The sequence below is a fragment of the Marmota marmota genome, unplaced genomic scaffold (assembly GCF_001458135.2).
Source record: "Marmota marmota marmota unplaced genomic scaffold, marMar, whole genome shotgun sequence".
NCBI classification, from domain to species: domain Eukaryota; kingdom Metazoa; phylum Chordata; class Mammalia; order Rodentia; family Sciuridae; genus Marmota; species Marmota marmota.
This window is the reverse complement of record NW_026000019.1, coordinates 22,377,448-22,404,269: the sequence shown is the minus strand read 5'-3', so window position 1 is coordinate 22,404,269 and position 26,822 is coordinate 22,377,448. Positions and strand designations below refer to the sequence as shown.

At 39.8% G+C, this 26,822-nt stretch overlaps 1 protein-coding gene and 1 long non-coding RNA gene across 3 annotated transcripts; one reads left to right on the top strand and one right to left on the bottom strand.

The window, feature by feature from the left end:
- The first annotated feature begins 5,267 nt into the window (after positions 1–5,267).
- Positions 5,268–20,250, top strand: Tiprl (TOR signaling pathway regulator). Of its 2 annotated transcripts, XM_015491873.2 has the most exons (6): positions 5,270–5,480; positions 6,166–6,265; positions 12,096–12,227; positions 16,224–16,319; positions 17,388–17,450; positions 18,509–20,250. In XM_015491873.2, the coding sequence occupies exons 1-6, from the start codon at positions 5,320–5,322 to the stop codon at positions 18,650–18,652; spliced, it is 696 nt and encodes a 231-aa protein (XP_015347359.1). In that variant the 5' UTR covers positions 5,270–5,319; the 3' UTR covers positions 18,653–20,250. The 2 variants fall into 2 exon arrangements, with proteins under 2 accessions (XP_015347360.1, XP_015347359.1); XM_015491874.2 differs by lacking the exon at positions 12,096–12,227 and having other exon boundaries at positions 5,268–5,480.
- LOC125618683 lies at positions 17,394–26,051 on the bottom strand. The gene is made up of 3 exons (XR_007350063.1): positions 25,756–26,051; positions 24,719–25,389; positions 17,394–17,971 (listed from the first exon to the last, which is right to left on the bottom strand). It is a non-coding gene; the product is annotated as an uncharacterized LOC125618683 (long non-coding RNA).
- Between the last annotated feature and the right edge of the window lie 771 nt (positions 26,052–26,822).

The window sequence follows — 26,822 nt, the reverse complement described above, 5'->3', positions numbered from 1 at the left end:
GATTCGAGGCTGCGGGGCGGGAGACCAGGTGTAGGGGAGGCGGGCGGGAGCGGTGTCGAGGGTCCGCGGGTCTCCGTGTGGTGGAGAGGTGGCTGGCCTGGGCGCGGGGCCGCGGAGCGCGAGGGTAGGGTAGACGGGAGGCGTGCGTGGGTCAGAAGTGGAGATGATCAGTGGGACTTGGATATGCTTGTCTTGTAGCTCGAGGAAAATGCCGTCTGTGGGTTTAGGTTGGAGAGTCACCAGCTTATAGTTGGTACCTGGAGCCTTGGAAGTAAATTAAGATCATCCAGAGGAAGAGGCAGATAGAAGAACCAGAGGGAGCACTAGCATTTAGGTGGAGAGTGACTAGGGAAGAGATGAGAGTTGTAAAACCCATGTTTTGTTTTCTTATTTAAATAAAAAATAAAGATGAATTGTAACATTTTTGGAGACTCACTGAAAAAAATTAGGAAAATATGGAAAAGTTCCTTTCATCACACTACAAGTTGAAATACTCTTGGAATTTTTTTCCTCTTCACATGACTTTCTTTTATATATTGCACCATATGTAATCGTGCCATAAACCAGAGAGCTTTAAATTGTGATAACCATATAACTTACTTGAAGACTTTAAGAGATGCTGTGTGTTGGAGCATTTTATTCCAGATCAGTAATCTCCTTATCTTTTATTTCTGATTGAGTGTACTAGTCCTTTTTCCATATGAAAAGGAGGTCCTACCCTCACCAGTCCTGAGTTTTTCATGATGCATCTCTCTAGGGTGTAAAAACCTGTAGAGTACTAAGACATTGATTAGGTAAACTATTGGATTAAAGAGGTTTCTTTTAATAAATATTAAAGGGATCTTAAAAAAACCTTAGGAGCATCCTATCTTCCTGTCCTTTAGCTGTTTTTTCCTAAGGTCAAGGTGAAGTTTGACATTAGATATGGGGTATTTGATCCTGTGTTTAAGATACTTTGAATTTAGAACATTTGAAGCAATATAGGTTAGTAGCAGTGATTCTTTTATGTATATATCTGGAATATTTTGTTGGACTACCACAGGTTTTCAGATAAATTGGGTGAAACCCAGAGAATCCCATTGTATTTATTATTTTATATTTGGTATGAATACAGTATGAATTCAATAAGGTAGTTAAAAATATGTCTCATGGAATCTCCTAATAAAGAAGAATAAATTTTACTTAAAATTTATAATGAAAACTTACCATTGTTAGTTATGATCCTAAAAATGTGCAACTCACAAAAACATTATCTCACTGGTACTTGCATACATACATACCCAGATGTAATAAATATACAGTACATGTCCAGTTTTTTCCTTACTACTACATCATAAACAGTTTTCTACATTATTCTTATATTTTAAAAATGGGTCCATAGAATTTCATCATGTGAGTATACTCAAGTTTACATAATCATTTATTTCTTTATGGTTGGGGCATTCAGAGTATTTTCACTATCATAAATAAGGTTGTTACGAGTCTCAGTGGGAATGCCCTTTTTTCTGTATTTGGGATTATTTATTTTGTACAGATGTCCAATGCTGATTTTTTGTTGGTGTTGTTTTGTTTTGTTTTGGTATTGGGGATTGAACCCAGAGGTGCTTAATCCCTGAGCCACATCCCTAGCCTTTTATGTTTTATTTAGAGACAGGGTCTTGCTGAGTTGCTTAAGGTCCTGCTAAATTGCTGAGGTGTGCTTTGAACTCACAGTCCTCTTGCCTCAGCCTCCCAAGCTGCCAGGATTAGAGGTGTGCGCCTGGCCCAAAGCTGATATTTTAAGTCACAGAGTATAAATTTGGTAAAATTCTTGTAATATTTTGCTTGACGGTTGTCCTGGGGTGGCAGTGGCCCAGTCCTGGAGAGCCATTTGAGCAAGTGCTGGTTTCCTTATAATGTTAGGTGCTTTTGCTTCTTATCATCATCACTTTTTGAAACTTATAACAAGTTGAGGATTTTATTGGAAAAGGTGTTTTTTTTTTCCTTCTTACAAGTGTTGGAATCTGTAATTGCTGTCTTTTCTTTGCTATTATTAATATAGTTATCTTGTAAGAATGAAAAGTTCACAGACACCATGCTTATGGAAACGTGGAGCTGTCTCCTCTGCAGCCACAGTGGAATTAAAACTAAAATGTTTAGTTTTTTTTTAAATATTTATTTTTTAATTGTAGTTGGATACAGTACCTTTATTTATCTATTTTTATGTGGTGCTGAGGATTGAACCCAGGGTCTTGCACGTTTTAGGCAAGCGCTCTATTGCTGAGCCACAACCCCAACCCCAAATGTTTAGTTTTTAACGTTATGGGCCTTTGATGATCCAGGAATGAGACAGATGTTTCCAATAAGGACCAGTATTTTTTCCATCTGGAACTTACATTTTACAACTCGATCATGCAGTGGTTTTTACTCAACCCCCCCCCCCCATGTATATCAGACCTGTTTGGTATATTTAATTAGAAATAGATTTAAAGTCATTGGAAAAAAGAGGGCATTTGTAGACTTGGGAATATATGTGAATCCTTTGTTGATTTTATGTAGGAGTGTATTCTTTAAAATGGCATTTTTTTACCTTACTGAGTTATTATAGCTAATTAGCTGTTCAGAAATCCAGAAGTTTTAAAAAGGAGAAAAGTCAAAGAAAACTTTTAGTGTGCTGGAGCAGCTGTTTGCATTTACATACTATAGATATAGATATGGATTCTGTTATGGCTGCTTTTAAATTATCCAGTGTAAATTGCTGGGTTTTCACTTGGCATGGGCTTCATTTGATTGTACTTCAGATTTCCTGTCGCACATGCACTAAGATCCCACACTTTGTAGCATTGGGGCGTTAGCACTTGGTGCCTTGAAGAGAAGAGTTAACTTGTGGTCTCTTTTCCCTAAGCAGGGCTTATTTTTCATGTGCTTTTTATTCATTATACAGTTTTAAGAAGTGTATTTATTTGATTTTCCTGTTATATAGATGAGAAATCAAATGAAAAGGAGCGAGGGTGCTTCAGGGCCCATACCTGCCTTCTGGGAGTGCACACATTCATTTGAACATGAGGTCATTGTCCTGTATGGTTGATATATGTGATGATTACTGATCATCAAGAAATAATAAAGGGGCTGGGGTTGTGGCTCAGCGGTAGAGCGCTTGCCTAGCATGTGTGAGACACTGGGTTCAATTCTCAGCACTGCATATACATAAATAAAATGAAGGTCCATTGACAAAAAATACTTAAAATGTTATTTTACCATTTCTTTTTTTTTTATTTTTTACGTTTTCTGTTTAAGGACAGCAGAAAACCCAGCAATTTACATTGGATAATTTAAAAGCAGCCATAAAAGAATCCATATTTATATCTATAGTATGTAAATACAACATTTTTTTCCCAAAAAAATTCTTGAAAGGAAGTTTTATCATTGCTAACAACCTCCCTGCCCAAGTGAGGAAAATAGACAATTTTTGATGTGTTTTAATTAGCGAGCAAGACTTAATTAAACAGATTTTAAAGATTCCTGTCATGAGCCATTTCTTTACAGAAAATTGAAATCTCTGTGCTCATTATTCATGGTCATTAATCAGCTGGCTAAGGGAGTTGGTCAGTGTAGGACCTGCTGGCATGAAGGAGTGAACATGCCTTTGTAATTTAAGCTATTGACCTGCATGTATTTAATTTATCCCAGTTTGTTCCTTTCAAGGGTGTGTTCTCTCTCTTTCTCTCTCTATCCCCCCCCCCCCCCCCCCCCCCCCCCCCCCCCCCCCNGTTATCCAACTATATATGGATTACTTCATTGTAAATAGTGTTGAACAGTGGTCAATAAATAGTTTTATATTCTTAAAAAAATTGAAGCCTATAAACCATTTTGAAAAGTTCCCAAAATCAATAAATTTGACACATAAAGTAACTGGAAAATGTACTTGCATGGAACCTCTGTGTGTTTTTTTATGCTTTGCCATTGCAAGAAGTGGAGACCTAGGTTGCTGAAGTAGTGAGAGTTTAATACTCCATGAGGAAATGATTAAGTACAGGAATAACCTCTGAAACTGGGGCACTTTTTGTGCCCCACAACTGTAAACGCTCCACTGTCTTGTTACTGTTATTTCTGTCTTTTCTTCACTCTCCTCATTTCCCTTCCTGTTGCTTAGCAGATTTTCTCTTCCCTTTTCTCTGCCTCATGGCTTTTGCCATCTCACTTGGCATGGGCTTCATTTGACTGTCCTTCAGATTTCTGAAAAGAGCATCAGAGTGAGTTAATTGGTCATTATTTTATTTAGCGTAAACTCTGGGCAGAGTTCTCAGGCTAAGAGTCAGGAGTTCTGGCCAACCCGGTGGTAATTGCTTTTGGTAAAGGTGTTGGACTTTCCTCCCTGAATTGAAAGTCCAGGTTGTAACTAAGGTGATCTGATCATAAAATATGGTGACCTCCGTGTACAGCTACCTTTTCTGAGTACCTGGCTGCCACTTAAAGACTGCAGGGGCTGAGGATATAGCTGGAGGCCCTGGGTTTAATTACCGGCACCAACAAAAGAAAACAAAACATTCCCTTTGCAGCAAGGATTAAAACTCAGCTTTCTAAGGGGCCACAGGGACTGGTGACCTGGAAAGGCCATGCCCCACTTAAAGGGGGGCCACTTCTCCAGCCTGTTGAAGCCATGTAATATGTAGATGTGTTAGGCCCTGTTTTTTTTTTTTTTTCTAACCAGAAATCCATATTTAAAATTGCTTTGTTTTTGTTTGCAACTGTTCCAAATATTAAAACAAATAAACAGAGACAAAAACCCCAACAGTGTTCAGACCAGCAAGAACACCTGTGGCTTACTGATTTGTGGTCAGCTTGGTAGAATGTCTGATGGGGCTGTCTTTTCTAATGAGACTGCCCAGTGAGGCCCCAGCACATAGAAAGCAGTCTAGTGTGTTGGAAAGAGGCCTGGTATTCCCATTTACTCCTTCTCCTAATCTTGAGTTAGCCACTTAAACTATTGCATTTGACATTCAGATCTCACTACTCAGAAGCATGTTTGATCCTGCTACTAAATAATGTCTCCTACCCAATGACCTTGCTTTGTTTTTTTGTATCACTTGTCACTAGCTGACATCATGCTACATATTCTTGTATTTGTTGATCTACTACCTACTGCCATAAAGATTAGATAATGAAAGCATTGTATAGATTTTTACAAATATGTCATGTTTATTAATCATATGTTGTTTAACTAATTCAGTTTTGTAGGAAGAATTATGTTGTGTTGAAAAGGAAACACAAGTGCCACCTGTGACATGAGATCCTTTCACCTGACTTTTGGTTCTGTGTAGGTTAGCAGATGAATTGCACATGCCTTCTCTCCCTGAAATGATGTTTGGAGACAATGTCTTAAGAATCCAGCACTGCTCTGGCTTTGGGATCGAGTTCAATGCTACAGATGCATTAAGATGTGTAAACAACTACCAAGGAATGCTTAAAGTGGCCTGTGCCGAAGAGTGGCAGGAAAGCAGGTGAGACTTCAGGCATTTATGGGTTAAAAACAAAGATATTCTTTTTATTTATGTTTGTGTTTTATTAGACTGAAGGGCTAGTGTTATTATTAAAGTTTATATTTGGATTATTCTAGAATTCATTTTTCTCAGCCATAAAATGAAGGTTAATTACCTACTGCTTGAATATTTGTTGGGTTAAATTGAAATACAATTGAGCTGTTCTATATAGGATTTACTTTTTCAGACTTTTGAGTGTTCCTTAGTCAAGTGGCAGTAAGTACATTGTCCTTTAATGTTCTTGTTTTTAAAGACAGATGTTTACTTGTAATTTGCATTGATTATTTGTGTAGTGTTAAAAGTAAGGGAAAAAAATGTATTTTTTTGATAATCAAATTAGCAGTTATTTACTTTATGCCAATTATGTACTAGGTACCTTGGAGGATACAAAGAAGTGTAAGCCTTTAAATTATGTCCTCAGGCAGTGTACAAACCACTAGGAAAGACAACACTAGCACATGACAAGTTAAATAACAGTAAATGTGCAGGAATAGGGTAAGAAAGATCTTATACTAGTGAATTATGACAAGTGTATGTATTTAGTAGGATTTTTCGTATTCATTGAGTGTAATTTGGTGTGATTATGAATACAGATAGTCTATATTCTGCATCACTAAATCTGACCCTTTTAATTTTGGTATATGAGGACGGAGGGCGAACACTCCAAAGAGGTTATTAAGCCCTATGATTGGACCTATACGACAGATTATAAAGGAACGTTACTTGGAGAATCTCTTAAATTAAAGGTAAATTTTGCTTTTATAAGTCATTAATTGTCTTGGACAGTCTCAGCATTAGAACTTTCCACTAATGGTTTGGGTCTTTTTGTTTGTTTGTTTTGTTTTTGGCACTACTTTCATTCTTCTTGTTTTGGTTGTGGCAGGATTTAGAACCTAATGTGAGGGGATTTTGCTTATTGAAAAGAAAAGAAGGACATAATTGAACATTATTATTATTATTATTATTTTTATATGAGGTCTCCATATGTTACGCAGGCTGGCCTTGAACTTGGGCTCTAGTGATTCTCCTGCCAGCGTACCTGGCCTGAAATAATGAGACAATGCCTGAGTAGTGGAACAGTATTTATTCTTGAAAGTGTGGTTGGTAGAATGGTAACTGCCTTAGTGTTAACGTTATCATGACCAAGAAGATGATTTAGACAGAACTTGCTAGTAGCTTAGATTTTTACACATGAACAGATACATAGACAAATGGAACACTGGTCAGACAACTTCATTTTGTGTCCTGCCTGCCCTGTATAGGAAGCTGGTATAAATTTGAGCACTCTTCTTAATCTATCCAAGTCTCTGTTTTATCAGCAAATTGGGTAAACAAATATCTAACTACCCAGCAGAGTTTTCATATAAAATAATTCATGGGAAAGTCCTCAATACATTCTAAAGCTTTATATCAGTGTTACGTTGCATGTCTGTAAGCTCTGCTGAAGAAAAGAGACTTCATGGTAAATGGAATGTGGAACTGGTAGATCTTATTGGGACTTAAGCTATATTTTAAAATCTTGCAGTATGACTGAAATGAAACAATTTGACTTAGATTGTGTGTCTTTAAATGTTAGATCATTTTAAAACCCAAAAATATTTCATTGTAAACTATTTTCATTAGAAGTTATTGGAGACTATATCCCATTTTGGTGCTTAGGCAGAAATGTTAAGAAGGTAGGGTTGTATATGGACTCTGGGTCTCTGCAGAGATTTTTAGTCTCAAGAAGATAGAAGTTCATAGCAGGAGCTTAATTCTTGTCATTAGTTTCTGCCTCTGTAACATTCCAAGCTTTAACTATTTCTTGGTGCTTCAAGGATCAAAACATAACTTTTGAGATGACATGCTTCATTCATTCATTCAGCAGCTATTTCTTGTGCTCTTTCTGTGTGCCAGGAACTGATCCTAGGAATTGGGTTCAGTACAGCTAAGAGAAATTGCTCCTTTATATCTAATGAGAGAGCAAGCTTATTCCAGTCCCCGACAGAACTGCATAGATTAGTATTTCCCCTCCTCTCTTCTGATGAAAAAGTTTGCAGAAAGCTTGGGTCATTTGATATTTTATTGCTAGTAGTGAGGAAATAGGAACTTACTTTAACCTCATGAAATAATGAGGAAGACTAACTTTGTGGGCTGACTTAGGAAAAGCCTCCTGGAGGCTATGAAGAGGCACTAGTCATGGATGTTAGCATCGGGAGCAAGAACCATGGCAACAGAAATGAAGACTGAAAGTAATAGGAGGTGAAAACTGTTCAGTACTCTCTTATCGACACTTCAGCTTATAATGTGAGTTATTCTAAGGTGTTGCTGGTGAATGTCAGTGTGATCGCTTACCCTGACAGTAATGAACTCAAACTTTGGCAGAACACAGACCAGGGTTCAAATCAGTACTATTTACCGTCTTGGAAAAACAATTTGTGTGTGTGTGTGTGTGTGTGTGTGTGTGTGTGTGTGTGGTGGGGATTGAACTCAGGACCTCACATGGGCAAGCCATGTGCCAACTGAGCTATACCCCAGCCCACTGGAAAAGCAACTTAATCTTGTAAAACCTTGTCTCTCACTTTGGTGAACTGAGGACAGTTCCAGTTGTGAGGTTGTAAATAAGGTTATACATGTGAAGAGTGGAGTGCAGGTCTGCTCCACAGCAAGATGGCAGCTGTTTCCCTGTGGTAACGTCATGTCCCAAATATCAAGAGGAACCTAGGTTAATACTATTGAAATACCAAGAGTAAAAGATGTATTGTCTAAATATTTACTCTTGCTTTATGATTTAGAGTTGATGAAGGCGTTCCCTTTATTGCCTTTAAAAAACAATACAAGGGGGCTGGGATTGTGGCTCAGTGGTAGAATGGTCTACACGCGTGAGGCACTGGGTTGGATCCTCAACACTTTATAAAAATAAAATAAAGGTATTGTGTCCACCTACAACTAAAAAATAAATGTTAAAAAAAAACAATACAAAGCAACACACAAAAACAAAATGACTATTTTCCAGGCAAAATTATTAAGGTTTTGTTGTTTAATTCTCACAATAACCTTGCAGGGTAGGTATTGTTAGCCTTATTTTGTAGGTGAAGAAATGGCTTTAGGATCTCAAAGCGTGTCTGTCTTCATGGTGAACTGCCAGTAACACACAATGGTAATATAACACTGTGTTGTAGCTTGTGTAGGCACATCTGTCATGTACAAGATCACTTCCAGAGGAACCTAAGGGCTGTTTGTTTTTTTTAACCTCTAATATTGGTTGGGATTTTAAATTCTGAAATTCTTCAGTCCTTCCTCAAAGGCCCTACTATATACAGGAAGTATATGTCTGTATAGGCAAGTGTATATCTCATATGGACAGTAGGAATATAAAAAATGAGGAATTAAAATGGAGCCTTTCTTTTGCTGTAAAATCCTTACTTCTTATTTGCTGGAGGCTGTGTGTGTGTTTTAGTGTTTTCTCGCTCTTGGGTCATGATGTAAGAAGAGAGAGCCCCTCACAGAGTTCTGCTGACCTGTGTGGATACAGTTCTAGTCCTGTCATTTTTTAGCCAGGTCACCTTAGGCATCTGAGATTATAGTATGAGAATGTGATGAGAACATGGGGCAGATGTTCAGGACTGTACTTGGCATGTGGTAGCCTAGTCATAGGTGGCTGTCTTCTTTTCTGTTAATGCCACTCCTAGTTGTACTGCCTTTTTGTGATAAAACATATGCGTAGTGTCCGTGTGTTAAAAAGTTTTTTAAAGCACTCTGAAACACTTGTCCAGTTTGTTCACTGTGATTTACTATCTTGGCCATAAAATTTACCATCTTTTCTAAGTGTATAGTTCAGAAGTATTAAGCATATTAACATTGTTGTGTGACCAAGCTCCAGAGTGTTCTCATCTTGGGAGACCAAAATGCTGCATCCATTGGAAAACAGTTCCCTAACTCCCACCCCAGACCCTGGCAGCCTCCACTTTGCTTTTGTTTCTGTGAGTGTGTTTATCTGAGTGAATTCATACATCACTTCGCGTGATGCCCTCAAGGTTTGTCCGTGTTGTAGCATGAAGTAGTGTTGCCTCCTTTTCTAAGACTGAATGGCATTTAACTGCACGTTTTGTTCCTCCATTCATCTGTTGATGGGCGTCTGGCTGCTCTTGTGAATAGTGCTGTTGTGAACATGAATGTGCAAATATCTCCTTGAAAGTCTGCTATTAGTATTTTTAGATAAATAAACAGAAGTTGTATTGCTGGGTCATGTGGTAATTTTGTTTTTAAGTTTTTGAGGAAACCACTGTACTGTTTTCCACAGTGGCTGTACCATTTTACGTTTCCACCGACAGTGCACAAGTGCACAAATCCAATTTTTCCACATCTTTGCCAATGCTTTTTCTTTTCTTTTTTTTTGATAGTAGACATTCTAATGTGTTTGAGATGATCTCTGGTTTTGATTTTTATTTCTCTAATGGTCAGTGATATTGATCATCGTTTCACATGCTTTTTGGCCATTTTATGTTATCTTTAATATCTTGAGCTTTTAAAAATAAATTTATGGGGAAATATGCTGATGTAAACATTGGAAAGGAATAAAGTTTGTAAGAATAAAGGCAAAAGAAACTGCATGTGATTCTGAAGCTCGCTGATATACTGCTAACCCACACCTCCATGGACAAGAACTGTAGAGGCGTGGGTTAGCAGTGCTGGTGCTGTTACGCCTGTGCATTGTCAAGTAAGAGGATGGCAAATGAGGGAAGTCGGGTTATCATGGTTGGAGCAGGAGTGTGTAGTCCAGCAAGGGGGAGAAGCTGGAGTGATCCGATATAATGTATTAGAGTCGGAGACATCAGTAAGAACTCATGTTTGGCTAAATGTGGGTACAGTAGTTACATATAGACATATTTATAGATGTGTGTATATACACACTGCGCAGATTAGTATACACATGTATTTCTTAGCTATCAATTTCAGTAAGTGAAATTATTTAAAAATTATTTAAGATTGTCAGTGTGTCATGAAAACAAGTTAAACCAAGAGGAACAATTGCAAAACTGCAGGGGGGTAAAGGGTCAGCTGTAGGTGAACACAGAAGAACTGTGGATATTTTTTTCCTCTCTTGGGAATCATGTGTTACTTATTTTATTTATTTTTATATATATGTGTGTGTGTGTGTGTGTGTATATATATATATATATATATATATATATATATATATATTAGTGTAGTTGAACACAGTACTTTTATTTTATTTGTTTATTTTTATGTGGTTCTGAGGATCGAACCCAGGGCCTCACACATGCGAGGCAAGCACTCTGCCACTGAGCCACAGCCTCATCCCCTCATGTGTTACTTATTGAAACTTTTTTTTTTTCCTTATACTTTTTAGTACTCCCTTGGATTTCCCCCTCCCCTAAATCTATGTAGTCTCTTGAACATCCTTTATAGTTTTCTTCTAATTCCTATACAGTTATGTCAAATTACTCTTTTTCTGATTCTGTTCGTAGTTAAGGAAATGACCTTACCATGACTGTTAATAGAGCAAAATAATAGCTGCCATTTACCGAATACCTATAGTTTGGACAATCATTTTTATGTTTATGATAAACCATGTCAATAACAGATAAACTGAACATTTTATGGTGGAAATGGGTACAGTAGTGATCCCATCATGCCAGTGATCCCATCAACTTGGGAGGCTGAGACAGGAGAATTTCCAAGTTCCAGGCCAAGCTAGGCAACCTAGTGAGACCTTGCCTCAAACAAAGGGCTGGGGATGTAGCTCAGTGGTCAAGTACCCTGGGTTCAATCCCCAGTATCACTCCCTGTGTCCCCCCGCAAAAAAAGTTGAAAAAAGAAAGAGAGGAATGACAAATGCCAAATAATTTTGGTGCTACTATTATGAGACACTGGGTTTAGTGAGCTCCTGATAACAGTATGCATTGGGATTATTAATGCTTTTGTTGGACAGAGAGAGAGAAAAAATGTGTGTGTGTGTGTGTGTGTGTGTGTGTGTGTGTGTGTATGAACTACAAAATAGTATATTGAAAAGATTGCCAGTATTGTTCAAAGTCCTGTGTGGTCCAGGATTTACCCTCAGGGTTTCTCTAAAGTTCTTGTTTATCTCATTATTCAGAGCACCTTTCTTTGTAGGTTTTGAGAAATTAGGCTGGGAATTAAAGATAGAACATTTTAACGGGAAAATATTTTTAAATTCCAAAAAAATATTTATAAGCCTGCTTTCATAGCTCAAAACTTCTGTGATAGTTAATAGTTCAAATTTCTTTGTTAGTTGTAGTTCATCACATTTACCAGTTTTTAATTGGTTAATTTTCTTAGTCGTATTATAACACTTGATTTTCATCTGACTTGTATGAAGGGTGGGGACTTTTGACTTTTGACTTTTTGACTTTTGAAGCTGGAATACTGAATGTAGTTAGTGTCTTCAGTTTTTCCAAGTCAAGGCACACCCATTCTTTGAGGTGTACTGATGACACCCACATCAGAACTGTATACTCTGGCCATGTAGGAGAGGCTGGGAGGAAAAACGACTTTCTTGTGACTTTGTAGCTCTTTAAAATTTTTTTAATGTGTTTAATTTTTTTCTTCCAGGTTGTACCTACAACAGATCATATAGATACAGAGAAATTGAAAGCCAGAGAACAGATTAAATTTTTTGAAGAAGTTCTCCTGTTTGAGGATGAACTTCATGATCATGGTGTTTCAAGCCTGAGTGTGAAAATTGTGAGTAGTGTGTTGTGATTTTTGTTAAATTGACATTTTTATTCCATTCTTGCTATTGGGCAGAAATGTAATCTGTTATACATTATTAAAAAAAAAATCTCAGTATATTGTTAAGACTTTACTTCAGCAAAGCATTTTTTTAAAATACTTGCCTGTACTTTGTATTTCATTTGCCTATTACTTAACCTGAATGAAAACAATAGCTTACTTTTCCTATTTTGCAGACAGCAAGGTGGATGGCCCATGTGTTAGGATACCAGAGCATCCTTAAACTCCCGTCTCATTTTTTAGCATAGACGTAGAGAAGAAAAGTGACTTGTAAATTCTATCAGTGGAGCACATACAACTCCCATTAATAATGTTATTGGTGAAGCATGCTTTAAAGAAGTAATAAATAGGCCACTAGCAGTTATTCATATTTATTTACTGCTGGATTATAATTGGGTTTCTAATACATTCCAAAAAAAAATTTAACTGAAACTTTTTACTAAATTTCTTAGCCTTTAAGTCCCAGCTACAATACTGCTGCCTCTGTATGGACTTTCACAATTCCCTTAGGCAAAGTCCAGTATGCCTTTTTCATATCCCTGTAAGAAGTACTTTTATTTCAAACCTCATGGTTATATAAGCATGATCAGGAGTCTCTCAGAGAGAGATACCTCAGCATCAGGCATTATTCTGGAGCACAATGCTATGGGTACTGGGATTTGAGCAATAATAAAGAATGAAAGCAGTAATACAAAAGGAACAATATATTTGTTTTAAAGTCAGGTTTTTTCCTGTGGAATCATAGAATTTTGCAACTGAAATGAATTTTTAGAGGCTCATTAAGTTCAGCCTGCATATTTTATAAACTAGGCCCCTAAAAGATTTGTTTATCTAAGACTGTGAGACTAATTAGCTGCAAGATTTTCTTTGTACCATCTAATATATATCATTATTCTAGTATTAGGTAGTTGTTTTGTAGCACCTCACTCCCTTGCTCACTTGTAACTCCAAATTTTCTTTTTTATGTTTTTGTTGGTACATATTATTTATACAGAAAGGTGAGTGTCCTTGTTCCATGTTCGTTTATATAGGAAATGTGATCAATTTGTTCCTTTTCATTTAGATTTATTTACCACCAACTCATCTAGTCATGTCCCCTTCCACTTGTCTACCCACCCACTGAATTAGCAGTGTTGGCTGTGGTTTGCATGTGTGTTTGTGTCCAAGTGGTGGGTGTATCTACGCGTGTCGGAGGAGCATGTGTATTTTGAGGATGAAAGTGTGTACCAGAGTGAATAGTAAGTCTCAAATTGAGGAGTAACGTCATCCTCAAGTGTTCTTTCTTCCTTCTGAATGTAACTTGTGTTAAGTTAGGTGACAGGATTGCATTTTTGAGAATGCCTGGAAGGATTTTATTATACTAGTGCTCTTTCTGGTTTGTTTTTTTCCCTAACAATGTAACACATCTGTTCTAAATAAAATAAATGCCGTAGTATCTGGCTTAGGGGCAGTGAGGTGTGGACAGTGAAGTTCCCTTTTACAGAAGCAGACTAGATTGATAAATACGGATGTAGGCAGGACATTGGGATGCTGAGAAAGTAGATCTTTTCGAGAAGGAGAGCATTGAGGTCAGTGTCATGTTATAGAGAGGGCTTGTAAGCTTAGATTAGGATGGCGTCCATTAGACTAAAAGGTTTGTATATTGGTTTTAGCAATTAGAATATTGTTCACTTTGGCAAGAACAATTTAAGTTACATGACTAGGCAGTAAATGAAAAATGTAGCAGTGGAGCTAAAGTATAAATGTAGAGCAAATATAAAAAACAGAATTACAGGAGAAGAGACAAAGGCATGGGAAATAGAGAATATGAGTTTTGCAGCCCTATGTGTGTGAATGAGTGATTTTTTTTTATATGGGGAAGATTTTAGCATGTGTGGGTGTTCACAGGAAGATGCTATGTGACTCAGAGCCTTCTCTCCACATATCATCCACCCTCTCTCTCACTTGGCAAATTTAGTGAGCACCTGCTATGTGCTGAGTACTTTTCTAAGCAGTGAGATGCAGTGATGAAGGAAGCAGATTCCCTCTGTAGTGGAGCCTCCAGTCAAGTGGCAAGAGGTGGGCATTAAGAGGTAAAACCATCAGTGAACACAGGCTCAACCCTGTTGATTTCTAGTGCTGTCCCATAGAAGAGGATAGCGAGGGGAACCTAGATGTGCAATGGTAAGAAAAGCCTCTCTCTGGGAAGAGGTATTTATTGATACAAGAACTAAAGGGCAGGCAAACCTTAGCCAGAATAAGGGAACAGGGCGTGTGAAGGCCCGAAGGCAGGAAGGAGCTTGACCCGTGGCTGGTGACCAGAGGTAGTTATGCCTCTGCCATTACCAGGTCGTCCTGTTACTTCTTCATTAAGGTAGCCATTTGCTTATGGAATTAGAGGTAGTTCTCTTGAGTGTATCTGTTTCATGCCTCAAAACTGTCTGAACATGCTATTTCCTGTCTGGAATTCTTTTCACGGGCAGCTCGAGAGTTACCTTCTTTGACTTTTTGAGTAGACTTAAATTCTTCCTTCTCTGCTTATTGATTCTTGTGCTTACCTTTATCATAGCAGCAATTACGTCATTTTATCTTTTTGACCACTTTCCTGCTTGGTAAACTTTTTGAGCTTTGGGATTTTTATCTTTTCATTGATATAAATCTAAGACCACCTGTAGTAAGAAACTTGGCACTTAGTAGACAGTAAATATTTACTTAGCAAATGGTCAAGCGTATTCTTTTTAAATGATGCAACGCCTTCCACCCCTTCTACTGCCCCCCGCTCTGCCACCAAGACACATCTTCTTACTCTCAACTGATTATGGGCTTCTTTCTTTGGGAATTAGATTTGGAAAGCTTGGGAGTTTGTAGATGTGCCACAAATGAAAACTGTTAAGAACATGTTATATCATTCTGATAAACCAGATATTTGGCAATATGAATTGTGCTTAGTTGAGTTCATTGAGCTAGAACATGCCGTTCAAGGTCTCTTTATTGTGTGTAAAGTGAATACAAGTGAGTAGCAGCAAGAATCCAGGTTGTTCGTTCATTTTTGGTTTTACTGGTGTTTGATATTTACTATCAGTGTTACCATTTTTTAAAGTGAACATTGTAATTTTCACATTACTTGGAAATAAATCTTTTGTATCTCAGTTTCTTTTGACCTAGAAAAACATTATTCTACTGTAGGAAATTGAAACCATGACATTGGGTAGTTTGCACAGGGTTTTGAGGCCAGTTGCAACCAGGACAAAGAGCCTCTCTAGTTTAGAGATTTTTATATACAGACAGTTCCATTTCCTGATTTAACAGTGGTGGGGGCTTCGTGGTGGTATAAGAGTGAGATGCATTCAGTAAAAATTGTACTTGGAATTCTGAATTTTGGCCTTTTCCCAGGCTAGCAGTATGTGGTAGGGCACTCCTGATGCTGGGCACGGAGCCTCAGCTACCACTCAACTGTGTGGTCAGCAGGGTAAACAGCTGATACTGCTGCTTGCTGCATGTTGTTCAGCTACCATGTTGGCAGGCTGGGTGTGTTCAGTGCATTTTTTTTTTTACTTGTAGATGGACACAATACCTTTATTTTATTTGTTTATTTTTATGTGGTGCTGCGGATCAAACCCAGGGCTTTACACATTTTAGGTAAGTGCTCTATCACTGAGCCACAACCCTGGCCCTGTTCAGTGCATTTTTTAATTTATTTGTTTCCATGTGGTGCTGAGGATCGAACCCAGGACCTCACATGTGCTAGGTGAGCGCTCTAGCACTGAGCCACAACCCCAGCCCTGTTCAATGCATTGTTGACTTATGTTTTTTCAACTGAAATGGTTTATTGGGACATAACCCCATTGTAATTAAGGAGTATTCTTATTGCTAATTTAGCTTTCTTCCAAGGCCTTCATTTTTTTTTCTTTTAGCAAAGTAATAAAATATTATTTTCATTAAAATATTGATGTTCCTTTTTGCCCCCAGAGAGTAATGCCTTCTAGCTTTTTTCTGCTGTTGCGGTTTTTCCTGAGGATTGATGGGGTGCTTATCAGAATGAACGACACGAGGCTTTACCATGAGGTACCTGTTCTCATTTTAATGAACGTGCCAGTTGATATGGGGCCTGTTAATGTTCCACTTTCACTCTGGGAATTGGAAATTAAATAATTCTTTCTGTTAGATGGCATATTTCTGACCTTTGGGTTTGTCTCAGATTCACTGTTGGCTACACATTGTTATCAAAACATCACATCTTTTTTCAGAAGTTTTGGTGACTGAAAATGTTTTCTAAAGATACTGTATTTTTTTAAATACATGACAGCGGAATGCCTTACAATTCTTATTACACATTGTATGCACTTAATCTATGTTTAAGAAAACTTCCCTTCAACTTTTTCCTTTGTATATAGTACATATTGTTCATATAATGTCCTGACGTTAGAAATACCAATCAGATGGCCTCCTGAAATCCGTATTACTTAATTACATCGATAGCTATTCTAAAGTTTGAAAACTTATGTTCTGTCTAAAGTAACTGTTAGCATGCATTTAAAAAAAAAAGTGTTGGGAGGGCTTAAACTATCAAGAAAACTCTTTCAGTAGCTTCATCTCAGCCTTTTCTTTCTGAATGAACTTTTAACTTTGGGTTTATGATTATGGAGAGGAGGAGTTAGAGAATAGACCGCTGGTATTAGTCATGGCAGCCACAGTGCTGTACCTTTATATCTTATCACAGGCACTGGGAATCAACGCTATTACCACCCATTCTATAGGCGAGGTGCCCAAGGCAAAGAAGAGTCAAGCAGTGCCCCCAAGTTCCAGAGTTAGGAGGCAGCAGAACTGGAATTTGAACCCAGTGGTGTTTTCCTAAATCATTTACTTAGGATTTTTTTTTTAAAGCAGAGACATACTGCATTTTTCTCCTCCACAGAGAGTGAAATCTAAATCTTAAGAATATTGTTTTAACTTAATTAAAATCTCTTGCATATCTTATTTATACAAAAGGAAACCTCTGCTTGTGTTTCTTTCACCTGGTAATATTAAATTTGTTTACATATGTGTATCTAGCATTGCTGTGACTTATAGGGATTGGAAATATGTAAATCAATGCAAATAAATTTATTGCAACTTTAAACATTTTAAACATAGGCAGACAAGACCTACATGTTACGAGAATACACATCACGAGAGAGCAAAATTGCTAATTTAATGGTAAGTATTTAAATTTCAGTTTTTAGAAATTGAATTTTGTTTTAAGTATGGTATCTTCGTAACCATGCCCATTCATTAAATTTACATCTGTAGATTGTCCATTCATTCATAGAGCTGCATAGGATAAATCCTACTTACTGGAGCATAGCATTTTTTTCCTACATTTTTTATTGGTGCATAATAGTTGTTCATAATGATGGGATTTATTGTTACATATTTGTACATGCACACAAGATAATGATATAATTTGGCCAGTATCGCTCCCCAGTACTTCCCCCCTCCATCCCCTGGAACATATCATTTCTGAACTTGCCTCAAATACAAGAACATTTGGATTTGTTAGATATAGGCTATCATTCAGTCTAATTTTCACATTTTATTCTGGAGAAACTGAGATCCAGGGGTGTGACTTCATCTGAGCCATATAGCTGGTGGTGGAGCTCCAACTGGCATCAATTAGATGTACTTTCCTTGTGTACCTGCTACTTGAGAATTCCTTTCCACAGTCTCCTTTTTTCTTCCTAAAATGTGATAATTCTTTACTGTGACATACTTTGGTATAATTTTCCTATAGTTTTTGCTCTTTGGGGACTTGGGAAGAGCTTTCTCAGTACTTAGGGATTTATAATGAATTGCTTAAAAAGTAATACTTTTCTACAAACTTTGGTATTCTTTTTTGCTGTGAGTACTTATTTCTGTCTGGGTGTTTTGAATACTGGGTTAGAAAAGTTGCCCAGATTGTGTTCTAGACAACATAATGGGCTGTAACTAAAGACTAATGCTTTAAGTTACCAAAGTAACAAGAATAGGGGATTGAATTAAGTTGTATTAAATTCTTATGACATTTATGGGAGCTTTATAAATTATCTAATCCTGTGGTCTTTGCATTCAATAAGAGAGTTGAATGATTATTTTTAGTAGTACTTAATGATATTTCTTATATGCATATGTTGCACCTGATTTTGAAATTGACATACTTTGAGAATATTTGAGCCAGAACGTTTTCAAAAAGTGACAATGCACTGAGTGTATACTAATGTGATTTATGTATTTCCTAGCATGTCCCACCTTCCCTGTTCACGGAACCTAATGAAATATCACAGTATTTACCAATAAAGGAGGCAGTTTGTGAGAAGCTGGTATTTCCAGAAAGAATGGATCCTAACCCTGCACACTCACAAGAATGTACACCTGTGGAATAGAATGTACTACAGCATATACTCACCATGGAATCTGACTGAACACTTTGGCTATTTGTAAGGGGGTATTTTTATTATGAGAATTAATTGCCTTGTTTATGTGCAGATCTTCTGTAGCCTTAAAGGAAAAAAAGTTAAAAATAAAAATTGTTGCAGGCAGGTCCACTCAACCGCTGTTTGTACTGTCTCTCCAAATTCACACTTCAGATTTACACATTCTGGAGTTAAGTTTGGATTTATGAATTATCACAGAGTGGGACTTCAGAGTGGGGACATAATCTGCAGCCATCATGAAACACTGACTTCTGCCATGAAGAGGTTACTTTGGTCATTGAATCCTGGATTGTGCATGTTCATGTACTGGCTTTGGCTTTGGGCTTTCCAGTGTTTATTTGCACTTATGGAGTTGTGACTTGCCACAGTTTAATGATCCTCACCCACAAAAATTTTCAAATGTATCTACCCTCTATTATATATACCAGTTTCTTTTGAATTACCTTTGAGTTTAAAGAAAGTTTTAGACATGGAACTGAAATCCATCCCCCTAGTGTTTTGGAGAACTGAAACTGTTATGTACGTGGAAACTTGAACCTAGGGTGTCAGAGCTATCTCTAGGTGCTTTTCAGCTTGGGGACCTAGCTAGTTCAGAAGCTATATAAAAATAAATTTAAAATCCATTTGTTTATTTTGATGGTGACCCTTTAAACATTTTATATTATTTTCTGCCTTTCTAGATTGTTTTCATAAAGTGGAAAATTATGTAAGCATCAACTAAGGGATTACTTGAAATGGATTTTTACAAATGATTTTTTAAAGGACAGGGAAAAATCACCCCCTTTGTTCTTGAAATAACTGTTGTGCATATTTCCACTTGATGGAAAAACCGTTAAATAAGAATCTTTAATTGAAAGCATTAGCAGAGCTCAACTCTTCAAGTATTGGCCTGAAGATAAGTTTTACTGAAAAAATACACTTGGTTATTAATCATTGCTCAAATTTTGTACATTATTGTGAGCCAAACAGTCAGGGTAAATTGGTCACATGTAGTTTTGGTATGTGTCTGCCTTCTGCATTACCTCCAAGGTATAGGAAATCAGAATTTTATGTTCTGTGTATACTAAATATACCTGTATTTAATGCTTTCTTTTAGGATGGGAAAGTATGTACATATATACGTACATTGCACCCAGCTTTGTTTTATACACTGTGCAGATCTAAACACAAAAGACTCATAAGAAATGAAAAACTTTTAATAATATTCATTAGTTATAGTTTCTGGGCAACATCATTTCACTCATTGTGTGAGTGTGTACACATGTGTATTTTTTTTAACTTTTTGATATAGATGTCTTGTCCCTGAGTAGATTTAGATTACTTATTTTGAGAATCCATTGTTAAAAATTATGGAGAATTAAAAGAATTGACTTTTTTTCCTTAAAGAAGGGTAAGTGTGCTTCTGAAAAATTTCATTAGTTTATTCCTGTGGGGGATAACAAGAAAATGTGTATTTGGCCATTGATAAATATGATATATACCATTTTATATTTATTTGTTCCAAGTGTCTTTTTGTAAGAGGAGAATAAACAATAAGGAATTACTGATCTGTGTTTTGATGTTTAATTTCTTTCAGCTTTTTTTAGAGCTTAATGGAAGAAGCTTTCTCCATTTGAGTTTGGTGTTTAGGGTATAGCTTTCTCATTTGTTCCGCATGTTTTGAACTTGGTCAGCATGGCAGGCAAATTCTCCGTGCAGATGATAAATGAAAACCAAACAGGTAGTTCAGAACATAAACCAGTAGTTTTCCTTGAGGTTTTCATACCTCTTTGCCTCTCTGTTCCCCAGTATTTCTGTGGATATTTTGATTAGCTAGTGTTTTCTGTGCATTAGTTAATGTTCTCTGTTTTTGAAAGAGGAATGCCTATCATATGTGTCATTCCTTTTTAGTTTTGAGTACTGTGTGCCCATATGATTCCAGATATAAGGAATTACAATAATGAAAAGATTCAGTGTTGTTAGCTCTCCCTGGGTTCTGTATGTGGCTTCAAGTAACCATGAACCATGGATCAGAAATATTTGAAAAAATATTAGATCGCACTGAACATGTACAGACTTTTATTTTTGGTGCTAGACCTTTAACCCAGGGCACTTCACCACTGAGCCACATCTCCAACTTTTTTCATTTTTCATTTTGAGACGGGGTCTCACTAAGTTGCTTGGGGCCTTGCTGAGTTGCTGAGGCTGACTTTGAACTCATGCTCCTATCTCAGCCTGCTGGGCTGCTGAGATTACAGGTGAGTGCCTCTGTGCCTGGCACCTGTTCAGACCTTTTTCTTGTCGTCATTCTATGGGCAGTACAGCTTAACAGCTACAGGCATGATGAATTACTTGGGTATTATAGATAATTTAGATGTGATTGAAAGTGTATGTGAGGAGGCTTGTAGGCCAAATGCTAGTGCTAAGCCATCTTAAAAGGTACTTGACCATCTGCATGGGAATCCTGGACCCAATCCTTTTGTTTTCATGGAAGTAAAGTCTACTGGTGGAGACAAAAATAATTACAAATCTCAGTAGGTACAATGATAGAAAACAAACATTAACTGACTTAATAATATAAAATCAACTTTAGTGTAAGTGATTGGGATTCTGCTTCTGAAGAAGTGTTAGAAAGCCTCAAGATACTGTTATTATTGACCTAAGGAGACAAAGCTGGGTGATCTACAAAACCACCTTTCCTTGAGCAAATCAAACAGACCACACGACCAAGCCAAATTCCAAAGAGTGCTGTGTCCTCCAAGGAGAGAGGACTCAAACTGTAGGGAGAATAACAAGAAAAAGAGTGGCCACTGTGGAAGCAGGTAAGAACACAGCAAAAAATTCAATTCATTCTAAAGACTGTGTGGATTGGTGTATCAGTTAGGAGGAGCTGAAGGCTCAGTTGAAGAGACTTCATACACCCTCACAGTTCTTTCCCAAGGATCTTGGCCTGGTGCTCATAGGAAAGATTGGAGCAGACCAGGGGACCAGAACACCCTGGGCAGTAGTTCAGACATGCGATAGGTAACTGAGGTAGAAAGGAAACCTTGCCGACTTCCCCACGCCTTCTCTTAAAGGATACAAATGCCTAAGTTTGCTTTGGGGAGGAACAACAAACCATACCACCCCCAGGCAAAACTCCATTGCTTCTGGTGGAAGAGTATTGGCCAAATGGGTTGCATTTGTGGAGGGGTGGCAAGGAAGGGGAGCTAACAGGACCTTGGAGGAGGGCCAGGGTTCCACATGTAAACAGAGTTTTGCCCCCAGGGGGTGGGCATGGAATTCTATCTCATACAAGACCAACAATAGGTTTAAGGTAGAGTTTGGCTGCTGTTGGGAAATGGGAAAGGACTGTTGACCCCTGAAGGTCAGACACAAAGACTGCCTAAGACTGAGGCTCACCAAAGTCAACAAGATACCTTCTGTCCCTGAATGAGCCTGTGCCCTAGGTAATGAGGAGCACCAAGAGTAATTACGATCCTCTGGGATGCAGGGATCCTTGAAAGTTGTGGTGGGCATCAATCTTCCTGCCCTCCAGGTGTGCTGTAAACACGAGGTGAAGCTGTCAGCCTCTGAAGGGATTTGAAGCCTGCGGCGCAACAGTCCAGTCCCAACCCATCGAACTCCTGTCTGCATCAGTGATCCCAAACCAGTGATCTGACAGAAGGGGACACATTGCCAGTTGTGAACACAGTTGGCATCGTTCCTTCTGTAACACACGTGATGTCTGGCTTTTAATATAAAAACCCAGTTCAGAGGTCAAACAGATATTGCACTATTAGAATTTAAGATGTATATTAATATATCTAGTGAGAAATCAGAAACTAGAAACTTGAGCAGAGAAATGGATAAGAAAAGAGTCAAATGGAAATTAGAAAAATAAACCAAGCAAGTCTACTATATCAGGGAAAATCCTTCACAAAACTTGTTACAGCTAAAGAAACAATTGGCAAACTTAAAGGTTCCTAACAATTATCTAAAGTGAGGGATGAGAGCAGAGGTGGAGAAACAGCACAGAGCATCAGAGAACTGTGGGACAAAGTAAATAGTTTAAAATCAGTCCCCGAGGAAGCCGGCAGGCTAGGGCAAGAAATACCAAGTGAGAATGGCCAAGAACTGTCCAAGGTGAAGGAAGTTGTAGGTGCTAGAATTTCACACAAGTCCCACACATCATAAGTCAAACAGTTGAAACCAAAGTAGTGGTAAATGTCTTGATGACAGAAGAAAAAGAATCATTATAGGCAGGAAAAGAAACAGTTAAGCAGACTTCTTGGTAGGAACTATCCGAGCAAGAACACAATGGAATAAGTGTCCGCCTGTATGGACTTTGGCAGTCCCCACTCTATGCTAACAAGGGAAAGCCGAACCAACTGAAAAATCAACCACTCTTGGATTCAAAGTGATGTCACAGGCAAATTGCTACCCCCAGAACTGGAGAGACCTCCAGGTGAGTAGAGAATCACAACTGAAAACAAACTACATGGTTGGGAAAAAGATCCCTGAACATGTCCCTGACATGAGGACATGTTAACAGGGATTTCCAAAGCAGAAAAAAATAAAAGAGAGGGAAATATCCACAGACCATCCCAGATGGCAGGACAGCCTTCTACAGTAGGAGGTGTAACGTGAGCATAATGGGAATACCAGAAGAACACAGAAAGGAAGGAACAGGAAATGATTAAAGCAACAAGGATTGGGCCTTCAGACAAATGTAGATCTCAAAGCACAGCTCCCGGAAGCTCAGAGAGTACCACACAGGATAAATGCCAAAAGACTACAACCAGGCCCGCCATATTTTAAAAGTCTTGAAAGAGGAAAAAGATAACTACCGTGAAGATAAAATTTGCAATCTTTTTTTCAGAAACCATGCAAGCAAGGAGTGGAATAAAATATTTATGGTTGAGAGAAAAAAATGACAACATACAATTCTATGTCCTTTCAAATTAGCTTTCAAAATTATAGAAGAAATATGGTCTTTCTTAGAAAAACAAAAGTTGGGGGAATTTGTCAGGAGTCTTGCCTTATAAGAAATGTTAAAAAGTTCTTGGAGTAAAAAATAAATAAATAAAAATGATATATCAGAAATTGGAGCTACTTAAGGAAGAGTATCTATCATCATATGTTATAAGGAATTGGCTCGTGTGTTATGGAGGCTGAGAAGTCTGCAGTCAGCAAACTAGAGACCCAGGGAGCCTATGACGTAGCGTTTGTAGTTCTGAGAGCCCCGAGAGTTGGTGGTGTGAGTTCCAGTCCACAGTCCAGCAGGCTTGAGAGCCAAGAGCAGCCAGTGTTTGCATTTGAGTCCAAAATCAGGCCAAGACGGTACACAGAGTACAAGTGCCCCAGCTCCCTCCATGCCCTGTTCTACCGTGCCAGTTCAAGTAGGTTTCATAAATGTCTCCAGGGGGTCCTCTGTGCCACACCATCCCCAGAAGGACCTTTGAAAAGCCAAGTGTGACCAGGCCATTGCCCTGCTTTCATTCTCTCAAGTTGTGGTAAACTTGCAGCAAAACATCCCCAGAGAGATTCACCGTGGATGGGAGTATAAATGGACCAGGCTCCTCTCCTGTGTGGGACAATCTGAGGCCTATAGGCAAGTACAGGCCTCAGTGACAAGTGTGTTGTCCTGGGACAATTAGACTTGTGTTCCTAGGAGAGACTGGGGAAAGGTTGGTATTTCATGAATCACTGAGGGAAGCTGCGTGGTTAAGCATGTATGAAAAGAAACCAGGGTCGTTTCTTCACATCTACTGCCCGGCCCTGGTTCAAACAGCATAGTCACCTGCCAGCCTTCCACAACAGCCTCTGGAGGATTCCAGGTTAGGGGAGAGCCTCAGAGACCCGGAGGAAGTGCTTTAACTGGTCAAGACCCCGCGTCATCATTCATGAAAACTCAATTAGGACAATAGCCTCTGCTTTTCCAGCTGCAGAGGGGCAACCTAAACCTGAGCCGTGAAAGGACAAGCAGGAGAGACATGCGTGACATGTGTGACCCCAGGACGGGAGCCTTCCACCCACTGCCTCTGAAGCTCTTACCTGAGATGGTCTGCATACAGCAGCACCAGAAGGACTCTTGGTTCCTAGTACTATCAGTGCTGAAATCCTGCGACTCCCATTCTCTTGGGCTCCCAGAGCACACCGACGACTGGAGATCTGAACTTGATATGTGCATGAATACATTTGAAATTTTAACGTGTTTAAATTCCACCTGTAAGTGTTAGTTGAGCAATTATGAGCAAAACACAATGCCTAAATCACGGGGTGCCGCATTCCAAGGGTTCCAGGCCAGCCTTCGGTGACAGCCAAGGTTTTAAGTGAGGAGTGGGACTGGCTGACTGTGGCCCATGATGAAGCTGTGGTGGAGGCAGGGTGAAGGCGGGAGGCCATTCAGGAAGGACTGCAGTCTTCCTTCATGGAGCAAGTGAAGTGGGGCTGAGAAAGAACGGAGGGTGGAGGTGACAGTGAAGGGGATCTCCCTTGCACACGCAGGGTTTGATGTGGGCGGCCCATGATGGGCAGAGCCCAGGCAGGCAGGCAGGGGTGCAGGGGGGTGTGCAGTGGGGGCCGCTGGAGAGCGTTTTCTTGCCCTGGTGAGGGAGGTGTCACTGGCCTTTGGGAGAGAATTGCCACCAAGGAACTACAGAATGGGGCTCCAGGGAGCGGTGGGTCTGTAGTCTTCAGAGGGGACGAGGCCCAGCTCCCAATTCCTGGAAGAATAATTAGCCCTTATGTTCATTTAAAAGGAGAGAAGCCATCTGGCCATCATGGGGGTCACAGAGCTTTCGAGACAGGTGGATGGGGTGGACCCTGTGCAGGATGGGGTCTGGAGCGCGGGGCTGTCCAGGCCTCCCAGGAGTGGGTGAGGAGGGCAGGGTGGCCGTGTGAGTGACTGCTCCAGGCCCCACAGGACTGGGGGTGGGGTTGGAGCTTGCTCCCATCGGGGTGCCCGTATTAAGGGCAGAAGCCCGGAAGCCAGAGGAAGCGTGACTGCCCTGCATGGCTCCCTCTCCCAGGACCTCTTGGGCCTCCACCCTTCCCTGGCACAGGCTGCTCCATGCGAGGTGTTCTCTTACCTGGCCTGCTGTGGTGGTGGCACTGCCAGGCCACCCTTTTCTTCTCTCCCTTCCTTCCCTTCTTCCTCTCCTCCCCATCTCTTCTCTTTAAAAATTTATGGAGGTGAAATTTGCATAACTATTTCACAACGAACAATTCAGTGGTATTCAGGTCACTCACAGTATTGTGCTGTCTCCACCTCTGTCTAGTTCAACACATTTCCAGCACTCCAAAGTCCAGTCCAGTGCTGCAGACTGAATGTTGTAATTCCCATTGTGATATGTCTGGAGGTGGGACTCGTGGGGGTGATTAGGTTATGANGGGACGGGGCCAGCCCCTCCGGCGGCTCGGTCCACAGCCCGCGCCCCTCTCCGTGGACTGCGTTCCTCGGGAGACGCCGGCCTGTTGTTTTCTTCGAAACGGTTCGACGGAGCCGAGGCCCGCACCAGGCCCGAGTCGGGGCAGCGCGCAGGGCGGGGGTCTCTGTTTTGGTTTCCCGCTGGAAGACCGACTCGGGCTTTCGGTGTGAAGGCGAGGGCGGTGGTGGGCGCGCTCCCGGGACCAGCCCCCGACTGCAGCAGCGCGTTTTCCTCCTCCCTGCGGCCGGTGCGTTCCGAGCTTCGTTTGCTGTGGGTACCTGCGCCCTCTCCAGGGAACCTCAGTGTAAAACGCGCTTCCCGAATCTTCACCAGGAGTCCCGTGTTGGAGGAATGTGGGTCCATTGTGTTGTTTTTTGGACACTTCACAACAGCTGGGTGGTGCCTTTGTTAACTGGCCAAGGCTCCGGAGTACCTTCGTGTGTCCTTTTTTCTTGTTTTCTGGCCTCTTAGCTGTATTTCTTGGCCAGGAACCACTGGGCTTCAGGACTCCGGAAGCGCCACGCCAAGATGCACCAAGGGGAACCTCACAGGGCCCAAGAAAGCTCTGCCCTGGTGGTTGACCCTGCTGCTCATCTGCAGACGTGCGCCGGGCAGGCTGTGGACAAGCTGTCTGGAGCAGCCGGGGCTGAAGAGGGACCGCTTTCTGTTCTGGACTCTGCGAGTGCAGTGTGGACAGTGAGGCCGCGCACATGGTTCAGGAAATCCTC

Excerpts from the sequence above, each read along its gene's own strand:
- Tiprl (XM_015491873.2), top strand. The coding sequence starts at position 5,320 with ATGCCTTCTCTCCCTGAAATGATGTTTGGAGACAATGTCTTAAGAATC. Across the intron at positions 5,481-6,165 it reads GAAGAGTGGCAGGAAAGCAG|GACGGAGGGCGAACACTCCA; the intron begins GTGAGACTTCAG and ends TTGGTATATGAG. Across the intron at positions 17,451-18,508 it reads GCAAAATTGCTAATTTAATG|CATGTCCCACCTTCCCTGTT; the intron begins GTAAGTATTTAA and ends TGTATTTCCTAG.